At 38.6% G+C, this 23,884-nt stretch overlaps 1 protein-coding gene across 2 annotated transcripts in view; it reads left to right on the top strand.

Annotated features, from left to right (window-relative positions):
* The window catches only part of EPRS1 (glutamyl-prolyl-tRNA synthetase 1), a 65,510-nt gene that overhangs the window by 36,891 nt on the left and 4,735 nt on the right, over positions 1-23,884 (top strand). For both annotated transcript variants that reach the window (XM_059413359.1, XM_059413358.1), the window contains 13 exons: positions 1,016-1,369; positions 9,245-9,472; positions 10,688-10,950; positions 12,994-13,045; positions 13,533-13,742; positions 14,114-14,186; positions 15,443-15,522; positions 15,764-15,865; positions 16,593-16,748; positions 17,215-17,412; positions 17,804-17,977; positions 21,651-21,811; positions 23,805-23,883. In XM_059413359.1, coding sequence (XP_059269342.1) covers positions 1,016-1,369; positions 9,245-9,472; positions 10,688-10,950; positions 12,994-13,045; positions 13,533-13,742; positions 14,114-14,186; positions 15,443-15,522; positions 15,764-15,865; positions 16,593-16,748; positions 17,215-17,412; positions 17,804-17,977; positions 21,651-21,811; positions 23,805-23,883 — 2,130 coding nt within the window. The remainder of the gene's footprint in view (positions 1-1,015; positions 1,370-9,244; positions 9,473-10,687; positions 10,951-12,993; positions 13,046-13,532; positions 13,743-14,113; positions 14,187-15,442; positions 15,523-15,763; positions 15,866-16,592; positions 16,749-17,214; positions 17,413-17,803; positions 17,978-21,650; positions 21,812-23,804; position 23,884) is intronic.

Raw genomic sequence — 23,884 nt, 5'->3', positions numbered from 1 at the left:
TCCTTTAGAACCTAATCCCGATGTAAAATGCAACTCTGATGTGGCTTGATGTGCTCCTTAGCTATCCAGATAAAGATACCTGAAAGACAGTTCAGAGTGCTGGGTCTGGGATCGGGACAGTTCAAGTAGAGATAAAACATTCTGGAGTTAATATACATGACTCATGAATATGGGTTAAGCAGAAGACCATTAAAGAAAAAAATCATGGGGAAGGTATGATGTGAGCTGGGTTTTAAATTTGGAAGCAGTTCTGTAGGGTGGAAAGCTTTCTAGGCAGGAGGAAAGCGTGACATTGAGAATAAAAAATAGCATAGTTCCTCACTCCCAGACATCATTTTAGTTTACGTATCTCTAGGTTTATTGCATATATCTATGTATAATCATATGCCTGGAAATAAATAATTTTATACAAAATATATAATTTTATACTATGGAATTGTCCCATAGCAAGGAGTTAAAATTGTATCACAGTATTTTATGGAGGTCTTGCTTTGTCATCAATCTAGATGTTATCTCTTAAAAAATTAGTAATTCCTGAAACTTATTGATACTTTCCCCAGCATTTGTAACTAAAAGCTTTAAGCAGATTTATTACCTTTTATTTTCCCATCACACTGATGGGTTTAATAAAGTTACTTTTCTTTTATAGTTAAAACCAGAAACAGCTTATGGAACTAATTTAAGGTTTTACAGCTAGTATGTGGTGAAACAATGATTTATTCTCAGATCTTTTGGATGTGTCATAATTTCTTTAATCCATTAATGGTAAGGATTTAGCTGATTTTCAGTTTTTTATTCTGATAAAAATTCTTCAGTACATAACCATGTACCTCTATGTTTGTTTACTTCTGTCATTTTTCATTAGGATAAATTTTTAGGAATGAGATTATTTACTTAAACTTTTTAAGGGATCAAAATTAAATTTTTTTTAGCATGAAATGTTGTATAACAGACAGTTTGATACAATTTTGTGAGAGGACATTTAACATGAATTAATGTTTTTCTGCTTCTGTAGCCGAGTACTCCTCGTAAGGAAAGACCAGGTCCTTTGGATAATACCTGTGCTCCATCTGAGGATTCCTTGGTCCTTTACAACAGAGTGGCTGCTCAAGGGGATGTGGTTCGTGAATTAAAAGCCAAGAAAGCAGCAAAGGAAGATATAGATGCAGCTGTAAAACAGCTTTTGGCTTTGAAAGCTGAATATAAGGAGAAAACTGGTCAGGAATATAAACCTGGAAACCCTCCTGCAGTGGTACAGAATGTTTCCTCTGGGTCATCAAGGAGTGTTGTGGAAAGTAAATCTCTCTACGATGAAGTCGCTGCACAAGGGGAGGTGGTTCGGAAACTGAAAGCTGAAAAAGCCCCCAAGGTCAGTGTTTTGGAACCGGGCGAGACAACACTGGGAGGGAGCTCGTGAATTCAGCCAGTTTAGAGTGGCTGTAGTCTCATCTTTTAACATATACTGTTTCTAGACTGCTTGAATATTTTGGCAGAGCAGTCCATCATTACTGATACCTGCTATGTGCCAAGCTCTGAAAATACTAACACGCAGCTCCCCGTCTAGTGTGGGAGTGAGTGTCAGGGAGGAAATATGCACACTGGGATCCACGTGGTGGACTGAAATACTGTCCTGTGTGATGTGTAAATTGTTCTCAGAAGCACTTGTGGTTGTAAGTGGCAGGGAAGGAGGACTCTGTTCATAAAGGCCATTTAAAGTAGTCCTGAGATAGAGGAAGCCCTTTATGTGTGAACAAAATTCAGAGAAAGTGTAAGTGGAGATCCATGGTTCTCAGCTTCATTTTACATCAGGATTACTAGAGAGCTTGCTAAAACACGGATTTCAGGGTCCTACCTCTTGAACAACTTCTTCAGTAAGTCTGGAATATGGAGAGAATATGCATTTGCAAAAAGTTGTCCAGGAAAAGCTGGTGCTGCTGGCCCGGGGCCCAGTAAGGAAGCCAGCAGCGGCAGAGCATGAAGGCTCAAACTGTGTTCCCAGAGCAGTAGTTTGTCGGGGCGCCGGGGGGCTCAGCGGGTGAAGCCTCTGCCTTCAGCCCAGGTCATGATCCCAGGGTCCTGGGATGGAGCCCCGCATCGGGGCGCTCTGCTCAGCGGGGAGCCTGCTTCCCTTCCTTTCTCTCTGCCTGCCTCTCTGCCTACTTGTGATCTCTCTCTGTCAAATAAATAAATAAAATCTTTAAAAAAAAACAAAAAAAAAAAGAATAATAGGTCATCAGGACATTTTTGACCAGTGACCATTTCCAGCTCTTTGTAGGGGAACCCTCAAGTGATACGAATTTTTAACTAAAGTATACTTTTTATTCTTGTTTTAATTATGGCTTTATGCCAAACACTTAGCCACGTGGGTGGTAGCACAGAGTGTGGAACAGGATTGTTTGTTGTAAGAGACAAGAGGAATAGTTTCTGTGATAAAGGTCATATATATATATATTTTTTTTTTTTTTTAATTTTAAAATTTTATTTATTTATTTTAGAGAACGAGCACACATGGTGGGACAGAGGCAGTGGGGGAGGGAGAGGGACAAGCAGATTCCCACTGAACTCGGAGCCTAGTGTGGGGCTCAACCCCATAACCCTGAAATCATGACCTAAGCCTGGAACCAAGAGTCAGACCTTCACCATCTGAGCCACCCAGGCTTCCTGAGAATGGTCATATTTAGTAATCAAGGTGTACAGTACTGTTCAAACAGTAGTATAGTTCTAAAACGTCAACAAATGGATAATGCTGTAACTGGATATAATTCAGTCACTCATAAGCTTCCAGAAATTACAGACTCCGGACTGTGACATGAACACAGAGAGGTACGGTGAACCGTTGGACTTGACTTCAGTGACGAGGGGAGATTTGTTCTTGTCAGGGGATCTACTGTCTTTCAGCATCCTGGGCTTTGGTTGGAGAAGAATGGAGTAAGAGGTTACAATTTCCTCATCTCATTAACAAGTTGCTAGGCATCTGACTGGGAACTGTGCCCCCAGATTCTTTATTTCATGGACATTTGACCTCTGTTGAAGAGAGAGCATGCTTTGGGGGGATTTTAGGGTTTTATTCCAGAAGTTAATATTTTTCTCTCCCTTGTGAACTGTGGAGAAAGCTTTTTTCTCTTTTGTGAGCCTGTTGGAAATCCTGCAGAGCTATTATGATCTTCAAATAGCTCTGCTTCTAGGAATAAAGCCTGCAGTTTGGGATGTAAATCCTTGATATTTCCTGTCCTTTGGCAAGGTTAAGGGTATTTTTCACTCTATAGATCAGACACAAGCTATGGACCCTTTTTGAGGGGCAGGGCTTTGGTTTTTAAATTCCTTCGTTCTGAGTAGGGTACGTTGAGATTCTGTGCCGATTCTTGGTCAAGAAATTACGTGTGGCCACTAAAAACAGTGGCCGTTACACTCAGAGCGGCAGCCAGCTATACCTCCCGTCTCATTGGGTTACTGGACTGTATCCTACTTCCCTGGAATAGCATGGTCAAGCTTATGAAAAGTCAGCCCGTGGGTTAAAAAATCTACATTTCTTCGGTCATTAGGCAGCTACTTTTATTAGGTACTTTTATTACCATTCACATGGTAAATGTGATACTGAAGTGAATCTGACTTTAACCTACATTTACTGAATGCTTACAGTGTACCCTATCTGTGTTTCAGAATAGTGCTTACATTTTGTTTCTTCTCTGAATGCTAAGAGCAGTAAATAATGTTCTCTCCTGTTCTAGAGAATCAACCCAATGACTAGGAACAGAAGTATTTTTTAAACTACATCTGGCACCGTGTACTATACACTATTACTATTTTTGCATTTAATCCTCACAATAGCCATGTTCAATAATGTTCAAATAATACTTTTTTAAAAGATTTTATTTATTTATTAGAGAGCACAGAGGGAGAGTGAGGGGGAGAAGCTGACTCCCCACTGAGCATGGAGCCCAAAGTGGGGTTCGATCCCGAGACCCTGAGGTCATGACCCAAGCTGAAGGCAGACCCTTTTCTGATAAGCCACCCAGGCGCTCAGTACTTCTTTTTATATTTGTTGGTTTTAGTAACCAGTGAGAAACTGAATATGAAAGTAATTTTCTGAAGTTTACAAAACCTAGATTCCAATTTTGCAGTCAGATTCCCAAGTTGTTTCTCACTGGAGATAATGGCAGTGGGGCATTGCATTATGAACACCAGAGGGTTATGTTTTTACTAGTTTATTAACTTACTAAACAAGTCCATGCTTATTTTATATTAATGATTTATCTAAACCTCTTAACCGTTGTATTTCCTGCAAAAGTAGTTCTCTTACGTCATACTCAGTTGTAAAGCAGGTGGTCAGCTGAGAATTTACAGTTACAGGCTTTGATTAGAATCTTTCCTTCTCTATTTGTCCATTCTTCTGCCCTTCTCCCTGCCTGCCTCCCGCTTCCGGCGCAGACAGTCACTCTGTGGAGCACTTCTGGGCATAAGGGCAGAGTACAAGCAAAGACGGGCGAGGAGGGAGAACTTGGAGGTCTGCCTTCATTTTCTCCTTCGAGTCCACCTTCTCCTCTTTCCTTTTTCTCTTGCTCAGTAGGTTGTTGCAAGACAGTGGATCAAGCAGATAGAGTTGGGAGTTGCTTATCTGAGAATACACCAAAGATAAAATAATTCTGAATGCTGAGTTCCCTTAAAAATTGAAGTCACTTTTCAGATTTGAAATATTAAGTTTGAAAGTTACGGCTTCAAAAAACAAAACTTTGATTTTGAACACATTTCTCTGATTTGAAATCTAAGTGAGTACAGTTTAACTTGAAATTTTAGTATTGCTTTCTTGAAATGGGAGTCAAAAAATGGTAAATTAAGGGTTTTATGGAATATAACACTTCAAATTCTTGGACCGGGTTTGGCAAACCGTGGTCTGCTCCGGTGTTATATAAGTGAATTTTATTGGGATACAACCACACTTCATAGTTTATGTATTGTCTAAGGCTCTTTTTGTGCTGTAACTGCTGAGTTGAGTAATTAGACTTATGAAGCCTACAATATTTTTTACGTGGCCCTGGCCCTTTATTAGAGAAGTCAGCTGACCCATCCCCTATAGGACAGAGACTTAAAGACCTCTGTAGTAATGACTTTTTAAATTGAAATAATAAATGGCTGTTTATTATGTTAAACAGAAACAGTAATTCACAGTTGTTCGGTCCTGGCATTAGCAGCCTCTCTGTGTCACAGCCCATCTGTGTGGCTGGGTGCTGGTCACCGTACTTCTACAGTTGGAGCATTTGATTTGTGGCATGTTGTGTTTTATGCCCTCAATAATTCAACTTAAATATTCTGCCAGTCTTTGCCCTTTTATATTTTACACCACTGTTTTTGATTTTGAAAATCCAAATCACAGCCTATCGGGAGAGGAAACACGTTGTTACACCTCTTTGGTAAATAGGCTGTTCTAGAAAACCACTGCCCCTCACCCCCACCCCAAATACCCTTGATTCTAAGGCCAAAAAATAAAGATTACAGTGGGGAGAAAATCAGAAGACACAAACCGATCCTTTCCTTTAATAGATTATGAGCTTCTTGTTTGGAATTTGTGTGTAACGAGTTTCTGCTGTATCTGTATTTGGTGTTTAACACAAGCTTGCTTTTGCCTCAAGAAGGTATAAATCCATCCGTCTTGTAAGACAAGCTATTTCACAAAGCTGACTACAGCTTACGGATCTTCTAGGAAAATCTGAGGAGTTTGTATTCGTTGGTGTCAGGGAAAAGTAGCGGATACATTGTGATCTAGGTAAATGAACCCGTAGCTGAACTGAGAAATGGAAGAGCAGATGTTCCAACTCAGAATGACTCCAGAGTCCGGGCGCTCTGCTGTCCTGGACTGGCTTCTGGGACTGAGTGAGCTTCAGGATTGGGCTGTGCCGTACAGGATTGGGCATTTAAGCTGAATAGAGATTTCTGACCAGTTGACTTCATAAAACCCCCAAACACCTTGTTTTGAAAACTCATGAACTTTTAGTTTACTAAATCTCCTGGCCGGCTTTTTTATATGATACAAGCTTCATTACTCTCTGTCCCCATCTTGGAAGAATTCCCTCTTTGGGTTGTTACTCCTCTCCCATCCCCACTGAGTGGGAAGCTCATGGGGCGTGGTCATCGCGCGTGTGTGCAGGTGGCCCTCGCTGGGATGGGTTAAAAAGGAGCAGAAGGTGGGAGAACATCCATAGAGTTGGGAAAAATAGATGAAGTCGGAAACAGATTTTTTTAAAAAGCTGTTTTCATTGATAATTGAGGTGCTCAGGCCTTTCTGTTCTTACATTTAAAAGGGTATTGTTTAGGTTTTTCTTCTTAGAGTTCTTTCCTTCCCCACAGAGAAATGTTTCCATCTAGTGTGTGCGGCGTAAATAAATAGCAGTTGGGCCCTTGTTCTAGGTGGAACCAGGTGAGTTCTCTGCCATCCTCAGTCCCGTTCCCAGGTCACGTGTACTTGCTCAAATTCCCATCTTAAACTCTCACCAAAGTGGTTTTTTGATAGGCTGTTTCTTTCCTCATTCATCTGCATCAACAATTATTTATTGAAATCTTTTCATGTTGTATGGGCTATGTTAGATATGTTTAAAACCTTTTTGTCCATTAAGAACTTAAGATTTGGGGTGCTGGTGCCTGGGTGGCTCAGTGGGTTAAGCCTCTGCCTTCGGCTCAGGTCATGCTCTCAGGGTCCTGGGATCAAGCCCCACATCGGGCTCTCTGTTCAGTGGGGAGACTGCTTCTCCCCCTCTCTCTGCCTGCTGCTCTGCCTACTTGTGATCTGTCAAATAAATAAAATCTTAAAAAAAAGAAGCTTGAGATTTATCAGCAACTACTTGTAGGCTTCTGCTGTTTAATCTTTTACCTAGTACTACCATCCAGTTTTTCTTTGTTTTATTGCAGAGAACTAGAGTATTAAAAGAGATTATTTTTCCCTCGTTCAACAAGACGTTGTTAAGTAAGAATCAAAGACCTCTTTTAAAAATGCAGTTTTCATGGCATGTTAGCAGGAATCGATCACAGACTCTAGAATAAACCCTAGATTAAATCCTGGCTCTCCTGCCGCTTATCGTGTAGCTTTGGGTAATGTGCTTCATCTTATGTCCAAGCTATACCTCTTCTATACAGTGAGTCAGGGTTGTTTTGAAAAATAAAATGATCCATGTAAAGCACTTAGCATAGTATCCAGCACAGAGTAAATAAATGGGCCATAAAATAATAGTGATAGGTTTTTTTTATTGATAATGCTAATTCTAATTCAAGAGTCTTTAGATACCTTCTAAATCATCAGAGAAGACTGCATAGAGAGCAGTATTGTTTCACTGTTTTGAAAACTAACTGAGTAGATAACTTAGTTATCACACTGTTCCATTTCTCAATTGGAGAAAATATAAGTATATATAATTTTATTTTATTTTATTTAAGATTTTATTTATTTATTTGACAGAGAGCACAAGTAGGCAGAGAGAGAGGAAGGGAAGCAGGCTCCCTGCTGAGCAGAGAGCCTGATGCGGGTCTCAATTCCAGGACCCTGGATCATGACCTGAGCCGAAGGCAGAGGCTTAACCCACTGAGCCACCTAGGTGCCCCAGGTATATATAATTTTAAATGATAATTTAGTAGTAAAGTGATTTGTCCATTTTAATTTTCTTCTTTATAATATCTTGAATTGTAATCTTGCCAAAGGTTTTTTTCTTCCTGAATTGTGTGTCACCTGACTTCAGACTCTGGTCAGCACTTGCTTGTAGGTTAAACTGGACCTCCTTTCAAAGGCCTCTTTTTGTAGAAATAGTTGCCGGAAAGTCCCTTAACTTTCTTCCCATTTTCTTTCTTTTGGCTGATGGAAGTTTATTTTTCCTTGATTCTTATAATTCTGATTAATTGTGTCTTATTCCTTAGTTTCTTAGGAGTTGAAAGGAATATGTTGTTGTGAAAATGCTTTTAATTCTAAAGGCAGTGTAAACAAGAGACAGGTCAGGGGTACAAGCTTCCTGCTTCTCTTTGTGTGATTTCTCCTCTTATATTTATTCCTGTGTGGTTCCTGGGGTGACAGACTCTACTTCTGTAGGCAGCAAAACACGTTGTATCATAAGTTATGAACAAGGAAGTGTTACTTGTTGATCCATAGATGCGAGTTCTTGGCAGGCCGCCCAGTGCTTCTGCACTCCGCTGACCCGCTGTAGTAGTAGTATTCTTCCTGGCCTCTGTTGCTTGCCAGTGGGTGTTTGGAGCGCGGTTATAATGTAGTGATGAAACTTGGAAACTAGGGCAGTTGAGAGGTACTTTTTCTCTCTCTGATTGGTGAGATGGCTTTTCAGTGGTGTCGATAGTAGTACTCTTCAGGTAAAGTGTCAAGCCTGTGTCCTTCGCCTGCTTTGTTGTCCTTCTCTGCTAGAATCATAAGCATCTCATTTCATTGTTTTTCATTATGATTACATTGAAGTATCAGAGGATGATGTGTATACATTAATGTCTAATTAAAACCACAGTATACTGGAGCGCCTGGGTAGCTCAGTTGGTTAAGTGTATGACACTTGGTTTCAGCTCGGGTCAGGATCTCAGGGTCATGAGATCCGTCCCTTTTTGGGCACCGCGCTGAGCAGGGAGTCTGCTTCTCTACCGCCCTCTCTCCTGCCCCTCCTCCTCCTGCTCACGCACAGTCTCTCTCTTCTCTCAAATAAATAAATCTTTAAAAACACACACACACACACACACACACACTCAATATACCTTCTCGTTTTATTTTAAATTTTTAAAAGAATAATGTAACTATTCTTTAGTTAGGCCCAAACTGTGGTTTGTTTGTTTTGTGCTGTGTTCGGTGTTTGTTTAGTAGGCTAATGAAAATAAGGTTTGTATAGCAAAGCCATTGAGCTGATCTTTATTCTGATTTTGTAATTTCTGACTCCCCTATTTATAGACACAGGGCTTGGACAATGCCAGTTTGCTTGGATATCCTATTATTTGTCTGTTTACAGATGTAAAATGCAAAGTTACAGTACTATGTGTATATGTGTTTATGTTTATTTTTATGGTTTGTTTATAGGATTATAATGTGGTTTATACTTTTAACTTTTTTTTTTAAACTTTGATCTGTTATTTTATAATTGAACTCCTTTGTTGCTTGGGATTCTCCATGATGATTATTTATAGAAATACCTTGGTGGTAATTAATGATTTTTGATAATCATTGAAATTCTCAGAAATTTTGAAGTTTTAAATAATTGTTTTTTGTCTTTTATCTCAGGCTAAAATAAACGAAGCCGTAGAATGCTTACTCTCCCTGAAAGCTCAGTATAAAGAAAAAACTGGAAAGGAGTACATTCCGGGTCAGCCTCCATTATCCCAAAGTTCAGACTCAACCAACAGCTCTGAGCATAGCAGTCCAGAAACACCAGAAGCCAAAGTACTTTTTGACAAAGTAGCTTCTCAAGGAGAAGTTGTTCGAAAACTTAAAGCTGAAAAGGCCTCTAAGGTTAGTGTGGTATTTTGTGGTTTTGTTTTTCACATTACAGGCTACTTTCCTTTCTCAGAACACTTTCTGGCCAGTTGAATCTAAGTTCTGCTCTTATGTTTCAGTTCTCAGCCTTTGTCTTGGGGATTAGAGGAGCCTTCACTGATTGCTTTTCTCCTTGTCTGTGTTTGACCAGACATTCTCAGAAGACTCTGCTTTCTCTGACATTGTACTTAAACACCGTGTATTAGCTGTTGGTTAAATAGTCTGCTTCTTTCTCTTCTGTTAGACCTTAGAGGATACAGACTTAGACTCCAACAGTGCCTGGCTCACTGTAGGCCCTTGGTGCATGCTCTTTGTTTTACTCATTCTCCTGGAGCTGAGTCAGTTTCAAATCCAAGTGTTATTTTGAGCTCTGGTGTAGTCTGTGCTAATTATATTTTCTTCATAAGAGTAGGATTTTTTGGGTACAGATTTGTGAATGGAAAACAGTATGTCAGTACAGATTTTAAAATTTAACCAGTAATGTAGAAACTTGATTGCTGTCATCTTGGTGATTATGAAATGTTGAACGAATATAGCATAATGGCTCCTAACTTAAATTGCGGTGGGGTACATGTTATACTAGAACTTCCTGTGACAGTGGAAGTGTTCTGTAGCAGTTCTGTCCTGTCCCGCAGTCACTAGCTACATGTCACCACTGAAGACTTAAAATGTTGTGACTGAGTAACTGAGTTTTTAATTTTATTTAATTTTATTTTTTTATATTATTTTTATTAACATATAATGTATTATTTGCCCCAGGGGTACAGGTCTGTGAATCATCAGGCTTACACACTTCACAGCACTCACCATAGCATAACCTCCCCAATGTCCATACCCCAACCACCCTATCCCTAACCCCCCACACACCCCAGCAACCCTCAGTTTGTTTTGTGAGATTAAGTCTTTTATTTTCTTGAATTTAAATAACCAAATGTTGCCAATGGCTCCCGTTCAGACAGTGCAGTTATAGTACTGTTTTCTTCAGTCCTTCTTTTGTATAATTCTTTCCCTGTTTGTTGTATTTTTTTTTGTTTCCAGTCGTTAATATATTTAATGTTCTTTATTTTTACTACTTTCCCTTCTGCCTTCACTTATGTTTTCAAATCTGCTTAGGAAGCTTTGGTCATTGGTGCTTAGACAATGATTTCAATTAAATATTGTCTTCTCTTTTCCTCTTTTGTTAAACTGAAGGATCAGGTAGATTCAGCTGTACAAGAACTCCTTCAGCTGAAAGCACAATACAAATCTCTGACGGGAGTTGAGTATAAGCCTGTCTCTGCCACTGGGGCTGAGGACAAAGATAAGAAAAAGAAAGAAAAAGAAAATAAGTCTGAAAAGCAGAATAAGCCTCAGAAGCAAAGTGATGGCCAAAAGAAAGAGTCCTTTAAAAGCCAAGGAAGTGGACTGTCGTCCAGTGGAGCAGGAGAAGGGCAGGGGCCTAAGAAACAGACCAGGTAATGGAATGTGGAAGCTGCTTTTCAAGTGAAGCCGTTGTGAAGGAATTCAACCCCAGAATTATTTTTTTAAAAAACAGATTTTGGTTAGTTTGCCTGTCATGTGAAGTTGGAGGATGCTGTTTATTTAGGTAACAAGTTTGTCTGCTTAGTTCAGGACTCTCAGAATATCAGAAGTTCGGTGAAGTCTCACTCCGATGCTTATATCCCATCTTCCCAGTTTCTCCTAGCGCCATCTTGAATTGGTAACCGCAGCTAGTTTCTTCCGTAACCACTGAGAGATCTTCATTTGGCTACACAAGAGAGAACAAATATGTATAAATGTTCCCTCTTTCCTCCCATTTAACACAGTTGGTAGCCTGACAATACTCATTGTCTTACACCTTAAGCAAATTTTTCAGATGAAAATCTTTTATGGTGACTAAGTGACAACTTCATTCTCGATAGGATTTTGAATTTGGTAGGGTAGGTATGGAAAAAGCTGTTTAAAAGACAAAACAGTGGAATAGATGATGTTTTAGTATGTTCCAGTTTGGATGAATAACATGATGTCTCTGTCCATAATCCCCAGGACAGAATAAGAGTGGAGATGTCGTTCTAGCTTCCTTTGGTGGCTTAGTAAAAAGAAAAAGCTATCATTAGCAACTGCTGTTGTGAGATTTTTTTTTTTTTTTAATTTTATTTATTTATTTGACAGAGATCATAGGTAGAGAGGCAGGCAGAGAGAGAGGAAGGGAAGCAGGCTCCCTGCTGAGCAGAGAGCCCGGTGCGGGGCTCAATTCCAGAACCCTGGGATCATGATCTGAGCTGAAGGCAGAGGCTTTAACCCACTGAGCCACCCAGGTGCCCCAGATTTTTTTTTTTTTTTTTTTTTTTTTTTTAATTTTCACAAGATCTTTTGGTTTTAGATTTGTTTTGCTGATTTTAAAATTCTTCCTCTTAACTCTTCTGTCATACAAGCAATGTCTCCTTAAAAAGAATGTAACAGTTGTTTTTCGTGCATTTGACTTAGACTTAGAGATCCTAGAATAATAGAGGACAGAACATGAACTTCTCACGTTTTTTTTTTTTTTTTTTTAAAGATTTTATTTATTTATTTGCCAGAGAGAGAGAGCAAACATAGGCAGGCCGAGTGGCAACAGAGGCAGAGAGAGAAGCAGACTCCCTGCCAAGCAAGGAGCCCGATGTGGGACTCCATCCCAGGATGCTGGGATCATGACCTGAACCGAAGGCAGCTGCTTAACCAACTGAGCCACCTAGGCGTCCCAACTTCTCACTTTTTACTTCTGTTTGTGAAAAGACCAGGTTTCACGGAGGCATCTTGTTGAGCCATGTCAAAGTGAAACAGTGGAGAAATCAGCTTTAAGTACATTAAAATTTTAAGCCCATAAAGCCTTGTTTGTAAACTCTAAAACAGGACTAATGGGTGATTTTTTTGGGGGGGGTGATTTTTTTCTATGTGGATCATAAGACCACAGTCCTTGAATAATTACTGGTTTCAAGACAAGGATCATCACCTACAATAGTTTTTTTATTTCAGATCTAACTGATTTTGCGTCTATCTCTGCAGCTTTTACTTACTTCAATTAAAAGAAAAATTTGTAGACTCTCAAGGATTATGTCTATCTATGTATGCACACATATACACAAAGCTGTTTTCATTACTTTATACGTGTTACTCTCAGTGGGCAGTGATCATGCTAATTACAATGTTTCCTGGATCGATTTTGGCAAAAGAATCTTTTCAGTGAGAGAATTCTATGTGAATACTATTTTTATTACAAATACATTACCTTATAAAGAACTTTGTGGAAAGAGATGTCTGCGTTAAAATCATAGCTTTTGCTAGCTAACTTTCCTAGTTCTTTGTGGGCAGTATCTTACCACCTCTTTAAGAGGAATGAATATACAAGAGAGATAAATACGGAAATAACTCATATTGAAGAAAACGTTTTCTGTTTTGAATTTCAGAAGTTTGTTTCCATTCAGCCTAAAAGCAGTTGATGAATGAAGAGATTGATATTTTATTTTTCGTATCTGCAGGTTGGGTCTAGAGGCAAAAAAAGAAGAAAACCTTGCAGATTGGTATTCTCAAGTGAGTATGCATTCAGTTTGTTTTCATATTTTAAATTTTTCAAAGACTACTTTGTATTTAGATTCTTGAAGTCCAGACACAAAGTAATGTACGAAGTCAGGAATTATATGTATATATATATATAGTATAACCATTTAACCTGTCAAGTTTATAGAGCATGTTCACATAAAGCAGTGGATTAAGAAGTAGCCCTTTGAGATAGTCATTATTCTTTTTTTTGTTTTTGTTTTTTCTTAAATGGCAAGATGAAAGGGTTAATCCAAAGTCACAAAGATAGTAAACAGCAGAAGCAAGATTAGAATTCAAGTCTTAAGGGCTTTAGGGTTGGTGTTTCTCACTGTAGAAAAGGCCATTTTACACGCACATTAAGGGAATCTACCAATAGTGGAAGTCTCCGGATTTGAAGCTTGGTTATCATTCACTTGGCACTTGTATTATAATTTTGGTTTAATTTAGGCTTCAAAGACTATATTTTTCTTTTAAAAAGGTCATCACAAAGTCAGAACTGATTGAATACTATGATGTAAGTGGCTGCTATATTCTTCGTCCCTGGGCGTATTCCATTTGGGAATCCATCAAGGACTTTTTTGATGCTGAGATCAAGAAACTTGGTGTTGAAAACTGCTATTTCCCCATGTTTGTGTCTCAAGGTGCATTAGAGAAAGAGAAGACTCATATTGCTGACTTTGCCCCTGAGGTAAGTTAGTTTGCTTTATTTTTGCACTTTTCTCTCATAAACTAGAAAAGTATATTTTCAGTTCACACTTGAACAGGAATTTAGATGGCAGGACCAATTTAGAGAACTATAAAGCCATTAAAAAATATATATATATTTGTACCTTCAGGGCAAGTTATGATTCTGTTTGTTACATTAACTAACTGGCTCTTTCTTTTTGCTAAATATTTATAAGGACAGTATGTATCTACGTTTCTTACCAGGAATAGCAGCAATTACTTAACTTGCCCTAACTTACTGTAGCAAAAGTTGAAAGCGACTTGCCTGTATTTGTGTTGTTTCTCTGAAGTGCTGTTTAAAAAAATGTATGGAAAATGATTTTATCTTATTAGGTTGCTTGGGTTACCAGATCTGGCAAAACGGAGCTGGCAGAACCAATTGCTGTTCGTCCCACTAGTGAAACAGGTGAGGATGGGCCTTGGGGCATAGGAGAGGGCTCACTGGGACACCTGAGATGGCTCCTAGAGTTGCCTCAGTGTTGATTTTGTGATCTATATGAACCTCCTTGACAGTAACACAGTTGAACAAATGCTGATAAAGATGAGTATATAGTGCAGTTGCGTAGAATTTTATTCTCAGGGCAGTAAATGTCGCAGAGCTCTTTACTAGAATAAAGTTTGTTGTTGTTTTAAAGACACTTATTTTTTATTTGATGCTGTAATTTTTCAGAACTTTACAGGACTTATTCTTGGGATAATTTTAATTCTTGGAATTGATTATAAGTTTGCCAGCCCTGATGTTTTATGCCATATTTTCTTACAGATTTTGTTAGTTATTTTAATATGACATTTATATTTGTGTAGGGTTTTTATAGGTTACTAAGTGATTTCATTTATATATTGTATTTTTAGTGAGGGAGAAAAGTTGAGGTAGCGATCGTCATCTCCATTTGCAGGTTAAAAAAAAGGTTCAAGGTTTTTGGGTTTATCATTGTTTTCCAAAGTGATTATCCATCTTTAGAATGAAGGATTCTTTGCTCTTTACTTCATACTTCTGGTGATACTCTTGAATAATATTGTAAGGATGCATTATTGAAATAATGACACCAGCTGTTTTCTGGTTGGCAGAGTGTTTAGTAATTCTAGGCATGAGCAGGCCATGAGAAGACAGATGCCCTCACTTAAATTAACAGTTCTTGGCAAGAGCTTTCATGCTCTGCATAGATGCATTGGATTAATTTAATCTGAATTCTAATTCTAACATAATTTTGTTGGATTCAGCAAGTTATTTAACCTCTCTGTGCTCAGATCTCGCATCTTGGGTACTAAGATCACGAAACCGACTTTGTGGATTGAGCGCGGGAACTGAGCAGCGTCATAGGTGCGAAGAACTTCACAGACAGCATGATGTATGCTGTAAGCTTCACTTAGTGTTTTTGAAAATAAAACCGCTGAAAAGCAGTGAAATTAAATGTGAAGTGTAAATTTCAATGTGAAAAACATAAAATAAGGTCAGGTTTAGGTAGATTTATTTCCTTGACTAATCCACTTTATGAAATAACGTAACTGTTCACTTACCATTACAAACATTGGAAACGCATTTACACAAACAGAGCATTTTAACTTCTGTTCACTGTGTTAACTGGTGTAGCTCTTACCAGCCTTCAAAGAGAAAAAAAGCCTTCAATGACTAACCACCTGTATTTTCTTGTATCTTTTCAGTCATGTATCCTGCGTATGCGAAGTGGGTGCAGTCACACAGAGACCTGCCCATCCGACTCAATCAGTGGTGTAATGTGGTGGTAGGTGCACGCTCTTCCCACCTTCTTTCATTGTTCTTCGTGCTCAGTTTTGTCTTGTTGTGTTTATTAAGCACATTTTATTTTTCCTTATTTTTATATTCAAAGGATTGGGAGAATGGAAGCATTTTTTAATCACAGTTATGCATTACAATTATGATTTCTGGTTACTTGCCACATTAAATTGTTAATAAAAATGGAAAATCTTTCCATAATGATCAAATTGTGTTCTTGCCTCTTCCAGCGTTGGGAATTCAAACATCCTCAGCCTTTCCTACGCACTCGTGAATTCCTTTGGCAGGAAGGGCACAGTGCATTTGCTACCTTTGAAGAAGCAGCAGAAGAGGTATAAAAAGTTGTTTCCCCTATTAATTATGTTCCATTTCTTTCTCCAAGCTGTGCTTTATTCCCCTAACTCTAAGTAATACAGTGTTCCTGCTTACATAATAATCATTTAATAAATAATTCTAAATTGAAATTTAATCTGATCCGAAAATAACTTTAAGATAATTTCCTGATATAATTATTTTGTTACTTAAAATTTGTGTACCACCTGTTAAAAGAAAAAGACACAAGTTAATACAGATGTACACAGACCTGAGAAACTGCTTTAATGAAATTTTATTAGAAAATGTGCTGTTTAAAAAAAAAATGTGCTGTTTTAAATTTTCAGATGAAAATATTTTTGGACTTCCCTGTATAGAGGAAATTATAATCCTGGAGTGAAATTAATTCTTCTTCAGAAGACTTTCATCCTGGTTCTCTTTCTCTCTCTCACGCACACACATATACCTGGCTACACCCAAATATATTTATATCTTTCATAAACATTTTTTAAATTATATTCTAAATTTATGAACATTTTTAAAAAGTTACTAAACTTCTTCCACGTTTGTTGAATGTCTTCCTTAGTAAATACACACTAGCTGCTTTAACCTTTCCATAAGAAAAGGTTTTCATTGTTTCATGTATTTTTTTACCGCAGGTAGTTTTAAATAGTATAGCTTTATAGATCTGTAAGAAACAAATACACCATAAATTGGAACACTTTCATGTTTAAAATGTTGTTACAGGTCTTGCAGATACTTGACTTATATGCTCAGGTATATGAAGAACTCCTGGCAATTCCTGTCGTAAAAGGCAGAAAGACTGAAAAGGAGAAATTTGCAGGAGGAGATTATACAACTACCTTAGAAGTGTTTATATCTGCTAGTGGAAGAGCTATCCAGGTACCAGCAAAATGCTGCGTGGGGTTCGTGGGTGACTGGAAGCATAGCCTGTGGGCGATCCAGTAGACTTCTGTCACCAGAGAAGGAGACTCTTTCCAAAAAAAACCCACCTGTGTATCTTGTGCACTTTCCAGACCATGTCAATTCCATTCTTAAAAACCTCTATGGTCAATTAATTGAAGGCTTGTATTTTGAATTACCAAAGCATGGATTCTTTGTTAACGTTTGTAGTTGAAGTTATTCCTACAAAAGGGGCTGCTTACAGCAGTACACTTCTGTACATTTTTTCCCCTTTTTGACTAATCCTGGTCTTTTTTTGTATGTTTTATGCTGTGAAAACTTAACATAAAAAAGTCAAGGAACGTAAAACATGTCTAGTGACATTTTAAGGTGTATGATCTTACAGAAATCATTTTCAAAGGCATAATTAATTACTAAAATGAACGCTTCTATTTCTCTGTTTTAGGGAGCAACATCACATCATTTAGGGCAGAATTTTTCCAGAATGTTTGAAATTGTTTTTGAAGATCCAAAGACACCAGGAGAGAAGCAGTTTGCTTATCAGAACTCCTGGGGCCTGACCACTCGAACTATTGGTGTTATGACCATGGTTCATGGAGACAACATGGGCTTAGTATTACCACCCCGTGTTGCTTCTGTTCAGGTAAGGAAAGTATCTCTGTTTATCACTCTTTCTATAAAATACAGTCTGGACCTTGTATTGTGTAATTGTGTGTATCATTTCTCTTACTGTTTTTTTGCTTTTTTAATTTTTAGCTGCTTTTTATACAAAACTTTCTTAGAAATCTCTTTTTTGAAATGATTCATAAGCTTAATGAGATATAGTAGGTCAAATAAGATGCATTTAGCATAGACAAGTAATGTGCACTGGTTGGTAGACATTCCATGGAGATTAAAAATCACACAAGTTGATCTGTGTTAAAAATTACATAGTCCCCAGTAGGTTTTGATTCCTGGGTATCATGCAGCAGCCTGACCACATTACTTTGTATGCTGCTTCTTCGTATAAATTTGTGCTCTTGCTCTGGTTCTAGGTGATGGTTATTCCTTGTGGCATTACAAATGCGCTTTCTGAAGAAGACAGAGAGGCTCTGATTGCAAAATGCAATGATTATCGAAGGCGGTTACTCAGTGTTAATATTAGAGTTAGAGTTGACTTGCGAGATAACTACTCTCCAGGTTGGAAATTCAATCACTGGGAGCTCAAGGTAAATTCTTCGGTTACATCTTTTACTTCCATACTCCCAATTTGGGATTAGATTTTTTTTAACTTATATACTCTGTATATATAGTATATATGTGTATATATATATATAAAGTTTATATATTAGCTAAATTTAAAATCTTTTTTCTGGAAGCTTATTTTTATTATGTTAAAATTAAAATGATCTTGAAGACCTTGTATATGATTAATAAACCTCATAGGGTTGTTACACTAAAATGTTTATACCAGGACTTCATATAATAAGTAAGCTGTTTAAACAGTAAGACTATCAGAGTACTGGTGCATGGTCATCACCTAGCTGTCATTGTTAACAGCTGATCAGTAAAACATCAGAAAGTAATACCATATTTGGCTTTTTACACCACTCTGTCTCACATCCATTTGTTAATCTTTATTTCGTATATTCAAGGCTAAATTCTGGTTTAATGTGGTTTTTTTTTTTTTTTTAAGATTTTGTAATTTATTTATTTATTTATTTGACAGGCAGAGATCACAAGTAGGCAGAGAGGCAGGCAGAGAGAGAGGAGGAAGCAGGCTTCCCGCTGAGCAGAGAGCCCAATGTGGGGCTCCATCCCAGGACCCTGGGATCATGACCTGAGCCGAAAGCAGAGACCTTAACCCACTGAGCCACCCAGGCGCCCCTTAATGTTTTTAATATAAATTTCATTAACTGCATATCATCATTGGTATATAATCTATATTTTTAATATTTTTCAAACCTCTGGAATGTAATTTTTTTCATAAGCTTTACCAAGGGAATCTTACTAGAGTAGCAGAATTTCTACATTATAGAAATTTCTCACATTATAGGAGATAGAGGAGAAGTTGTAGTGATACTGCAGCTCCAAGCTGATTCCAAGTATGGAGGCTCAGCAGCGTTGGGATTATTCAGTATGAACACAGACAGGCTTCCCACAGTTGCTGGTACTTATACAACTGTTTATTTTAATTGGCCCCTAAGGTAAATCCTCAGTGCTAAAAATTAGTTGTACTGATTTTGTTTCTCTTCTGTATAATACATTTTCGTTTACTTACTCACCTACCTTTAATGAAGACTTTAAACATAAATGTTTTCTTACATACTTGCCCTTCAATTACAGTACTTTGTGCTTACTTAGAAAGAGTAGTAGTGTGTGGTGCCAGCAGCAGCTTGTCTGAGCCCCTGTGTCCTTGCCTGAGGTTCCGGATGTTAAAGGAGAAACATACTCTTTACCGGCTAGATTGAAAGAGAAAAAGGCATCCATATCCAATTCTCCCTTCTGTCTTCCTCCTCTTCCTTTTCACTTCTCCCTCTAGGACTGCCTTGACTTTGTCACTGTCACTCTTCTTTTTAGTACCATGATGAGCCTATACTGTGAAGGAGATTCTGGGTGTGAGTAGGCTTTGCTACAGCTTCCTTGTCTGTAGTTCTCAGCAAAGAGTACAGAACATCTAAATTCTAAACTTGATGCCCAAGACTAAAGAACAGTGAGAGGGGTCACTAGTTAGTGAAAAGTACTCATGGCATTTCTTAATGCCATTTTCTCTCCATTCAATCCAAGAATTCCTGAGAAAAGAAAATAGTTTTGGAAGATCTAGATTTGTATTCGTTCGACAGTGATGAACTTTGTACAGTGAGGCAGTTTGGGGGTGGGATGGGGTGTGTATGTATTGGGAGACTCAGTTTCACTACTGGGGCATACGGTGCAGTTACCAGACTAGAACCCAGGGACTGCCCTTCTTCTTACCTCTTCCCGTATTATGAAAGTTGAAAGGGGAAAATAATGAGTGAATTAACTACTTTTCTTTTTACTGTGTTGGATGACTAAGATAATTTTGTGTTGCTATTGAAAAGAAAAAGAAGCAAACCAAAACAATCCATTATGAGTAAATTCATAACATTTTACTTAGAAAAAATAGTCAGCAGAATATATGCCTCCTCTGTGATTTGGCCTCAGATGATCTTTCTGGCCATTGCCTCCCACTCCCCTGCGTGAGTGCCCTGCTTATTCCCCATGGCCTCTGTCACTCTGTGTCAGCTTATTTTCACGCCGAGATGCCCTCTCGCCCAACTCAGGCTTTGACGCCCTGCTCTGAGCCACTTCTCATCCAGCACGGGACCTAGTTTTGTTAGTTGTCATGTCAATTTAGTTTCTGTTACTGAGGAGAAGTTCCTTAGCCTTTCTCTGTCATTCACGACATGGGCATTTTTGTGGATAGAGGTTAATTATTTTATAGAATGGTCCTCAGTTTTGATGAAATTACTCATTAATTTTTACCTTCTAGTAACTTTCCTTCTCTTTCAGCTGAGGATATTCTCCCACTTGTGATTTTCTGTACTGATTATTTGTGTGCATGCCATATTTACCTAGCAGAACATGAAGCTCCTTGAGGACAGGATCTGTGTCTTCTTATTCCTCTTGTAAATCTCATTGCACTTAACCCTGTTACACATGCATACATTAGGTGAATAAAGGAAGACAATAAAACAGTACTTAGCATACAGTAATTTGTTTTATGGTATTCATTATTTTATAAAATAAGTCTTCTTTAAAGATAAATCTTTTTTTTTTTTTTTTTAGAATAACATTTAAAATTTTCCTTTGACTTTGATTTAGGAGACTGCCATTGGCTAAACTAACTTAAATTCAAAACCCAGATTAGTTTTAGAGGATCATTTGCCCAGAAAAATAATGTTTAAAAGACCTACGGTTTTGGGGCGCCTGGGTGGCTCAGTGGGTTAAGCCGCTGCCTTCGGCTCAGGTCATGATCTCAGGGTCCTGGGATCGAGTCCCACATCGGGCTCTCTGATCAGCGGGGAGCCTGCTTCTCTCTCTCTCTCTCTGCCTGCCTCTCCATCTACTTGTGATTTCTCTCTGTCAAATAAATAAATAAAATCTTTAAAAAAAAAAAAAATAAAAGACCTACGGTTTTAATGTTTAGAGAATTTACTGTTTATCCTAAAAATAAGGTCTCTCTGGGTCTTAATTCCCCTCCTGGAGCATTCATAAGGATTGAACATTCACAGGCTTAAACTTGCATCTAGTCCTTAAGCTCCTTGTAAAATCCAAAGGGAAGGGGGGAATGGTTCCCAGAGTGCGGTCGCAGCCTCACTTGAGAACTTGTTAGAAACATGAATCTTTAGGCCCCATTCCTGGACCTCCTGTAATAAGAAATTCAGGGGGCGGAGCCCAGCAATCCTTGCTTTAACAAGCCCTTCACGCTGCATGCTGCAGTATCCAGAGCTAAGACGTAACCACACCGTTGTGCGGTGTGAGTCGCAGATGTGCCAAGTGTACTAAGCAGCGACTTGGGGCAGCCTTAAGTTAAAGAAGTCCTCTCTGTTTACCACCTTGTGTGCCCTACAGATGCAACTTTCTGTGCGTGCTTTTATGGGAGAAGAGGTAGGAATATTGATCTACACAGCACAACCTTCATGTTTCTCAACTCTTAGCTCAGAACTGGTTGGGGAGTACATTTTTTTCCTTAGGTTCATACGTTCTTATCGGAAGAGATTTCTGTAGTGTCTCAGGAATATTGCCTGCTGTTTTTATTGTTTACTTTATGCCTTTGATTTTGGGGTTTTTATGATTTGTAGGAGATAAAGCCATGAAATATTCTGTGTCTTCAAGAAGAGACAGGCATGTATCATTTTAACTGCCTTTTTTGTTTTCCAGGGAGTTCCCATCAGACTTGAAGTTGGGCCACGTGACATGAAGAGCTGCCAGTTTGTAGCTGTCAGACGAGATACTGGAGAAAAGCTGACGGTGGCTGATAACGAGGCTGAGACTAAACTTCACGCTCTTTTGGAAGACATCCACGTGAACCTTTTTACAAGGTTAGTTCCTTAGGATTACTTTTGTCTCTGATCTTGACACCCTGTTCAGCTTCTGAGAGCTGTACTGAGGAATTTTGTGAGTGTCGCGACTGGAAGTCGTCTTTCCCTCTGAGCTCCCAGAGTTCTTAATTTACCTCTCCTGTGTTTTTGACTTGTAGCATCATGATTTTTCCGAGGGCTTTCTCCATCCTGTGCTAGGTTTGCAGTGCTGGCTTGGCTGTCCCATGGACTAATTTGGGTTGACTTTAAATTGACTTTTAAGATGTGTAAATATGAGGGATTAAGGCATTGATTCTCACCTGTGAGTACACATTAGTAGCACCTAGGAAGCTTTAAGAATAGCAGTACCTAGACCCCTCCCCAGAGATGTTAGTTAGTCTAGGGCGCGTGTGGCAGCTGTTATTAAGAGCTCCCCATGTGATTAGGAAGTGTAGCCAAGGCAAAGAACTGTTTGACTGGGATTGGAGATCTGGGGTGAAAGGAAGCTTCAGGACAGCCCTGATCTGTGGAGAGTGTTCTTCTAGAATCCGAGTTCTCAGGGCAGAGGCACTAAAAGATTGGTGCATATGTGTGGTACCTTACTTACTTTCCTGTCCACCTGAGACAAAAGAGGAAGGTCCACTGCCTGTTTGGGGGAAGGTGGTGCCCCCATCTTCTTATGTGTTCATATGTCTTCTCGGACCTTGTGCCCAGCTCATATTAGGCCTCAGGATATCTTGCATTTAAGGAATGAACTGATTTTAGTCTTGGCATTACATGGTTTTGGGCAAGTGATTTTGCTTGTCTTGGCTCGCTTGCCCTAAAATGAGAATGAGAACAAGTCACTTGACTTCAAGGATTTGCCTAGCCTACTAATGAATAGTGCATTTGAAGTCCATCTGAGCTGAGAGAGGTCATATTGTCAGAGGTGAAAGATTAGAAAGCTGCCTGTCCTTACTGCTGCCATTTAAACAGTGCATTTAGTATAGGGGTTCTTTTCTAGGGGTTTCTCTTCAGAGTCACCTGGGAGGTTTGGGAAAGAAGCATACTGGGGCATCACACCTAGAGTTTCTGATCCATTGGTTTTAAGATCGGTTCCGGTCATCTGTGGTGTAAAACTGTTCTGTGTGTGGTTCACATGCATCTTCTGATTGGAAAACCACTGCTTTTGTGGCTAAAAAGCAGTTTTATCATTGACATTTTTATTCAGTAAATGTGTTAATAATGTTGGTTTCATAAAGGTGCATTTTTGCCCCATCCTTAGGCTTAACCCTTACATATTTTCCTGGATCTCACTGGCTGTGACTTATTCACATGGGCCTGTCAGACTATGAAAAGGTCAGAAGAGGGGTTTGGTGGAGAGCTAGCAGTTACTGGCCGAGAAGTCACGTGGTCTTAGTCCTCAGATTCAGAGAAGAAAAACATGCCTTCTCTTTCTTGGTTACCACTCATGAACTATCCTCCTGTACGTAATGTGCGACTTTGAATGTAAAAGGGAGTGATACTTCCATTTCTAAAACCCGAAGTTCTTAGAAAAGAGTTATGTTGTATATGAAAATAGCTTGAATAATGTGTATTTGTGGTTTTTCCTTTTTTATAACATTTCCATGCCTTTCGTTTGATTCTCAACAATCTGTACAGCAGTTAGACTTGAGTATTTTTCCAGTTTTGTAGAAAGGAAAACTAGGACCAAAGAGGTTTTAAAAATAACGCAGACTCTCATATGTGCTAAGTGGTATAGCCAGGCATAGAGTGTTCTGGAGAGTTTTAATGGCAATAACAAAAGTAATTATTGCCTATTGTGTGCTCGGCAAAGTCCCCTTCATCTAGTGTTAATCCAGTGATGTGCTGAGATTGCCACACAGTGTAGGTTCAAACTGAGGTGTTCTCACTTCCATGTTATTGCTCTTCTGTTAAATTTTACTTATTTTCTTTAAAAAAAAAAAAAAAACAAAAAAACTTTGTCATAGTAGTAAGAAAAAATATGTATTCTTTTGCAATTATATTGTGATAGGGCTTCCGAAGACCTTAAGACTCATATGGTTGTGGCTAATACAATGGAAGACTTTCAGAAGATGCTAGATTCTGGGAAGG

This window comes from Mustela nigripes, chromosome 10 (genome assembly GCF_022355385.1).
Source record: "Mustela nigripes isolate SB6536 chromosome 10, MUSNIG.SB6536, whole genome shotgun sequence".
Lineage (NCBI taxonomy): Eukaryota > Metazoa > Chordata > Mammalia > Carnivora > Mustelidae > Mustela > Mustela nigripes.
Note: the sequence above shows the minus strand (reverse complement) of the source record. Positions and strands in the feature narration are given on the sequence as shown.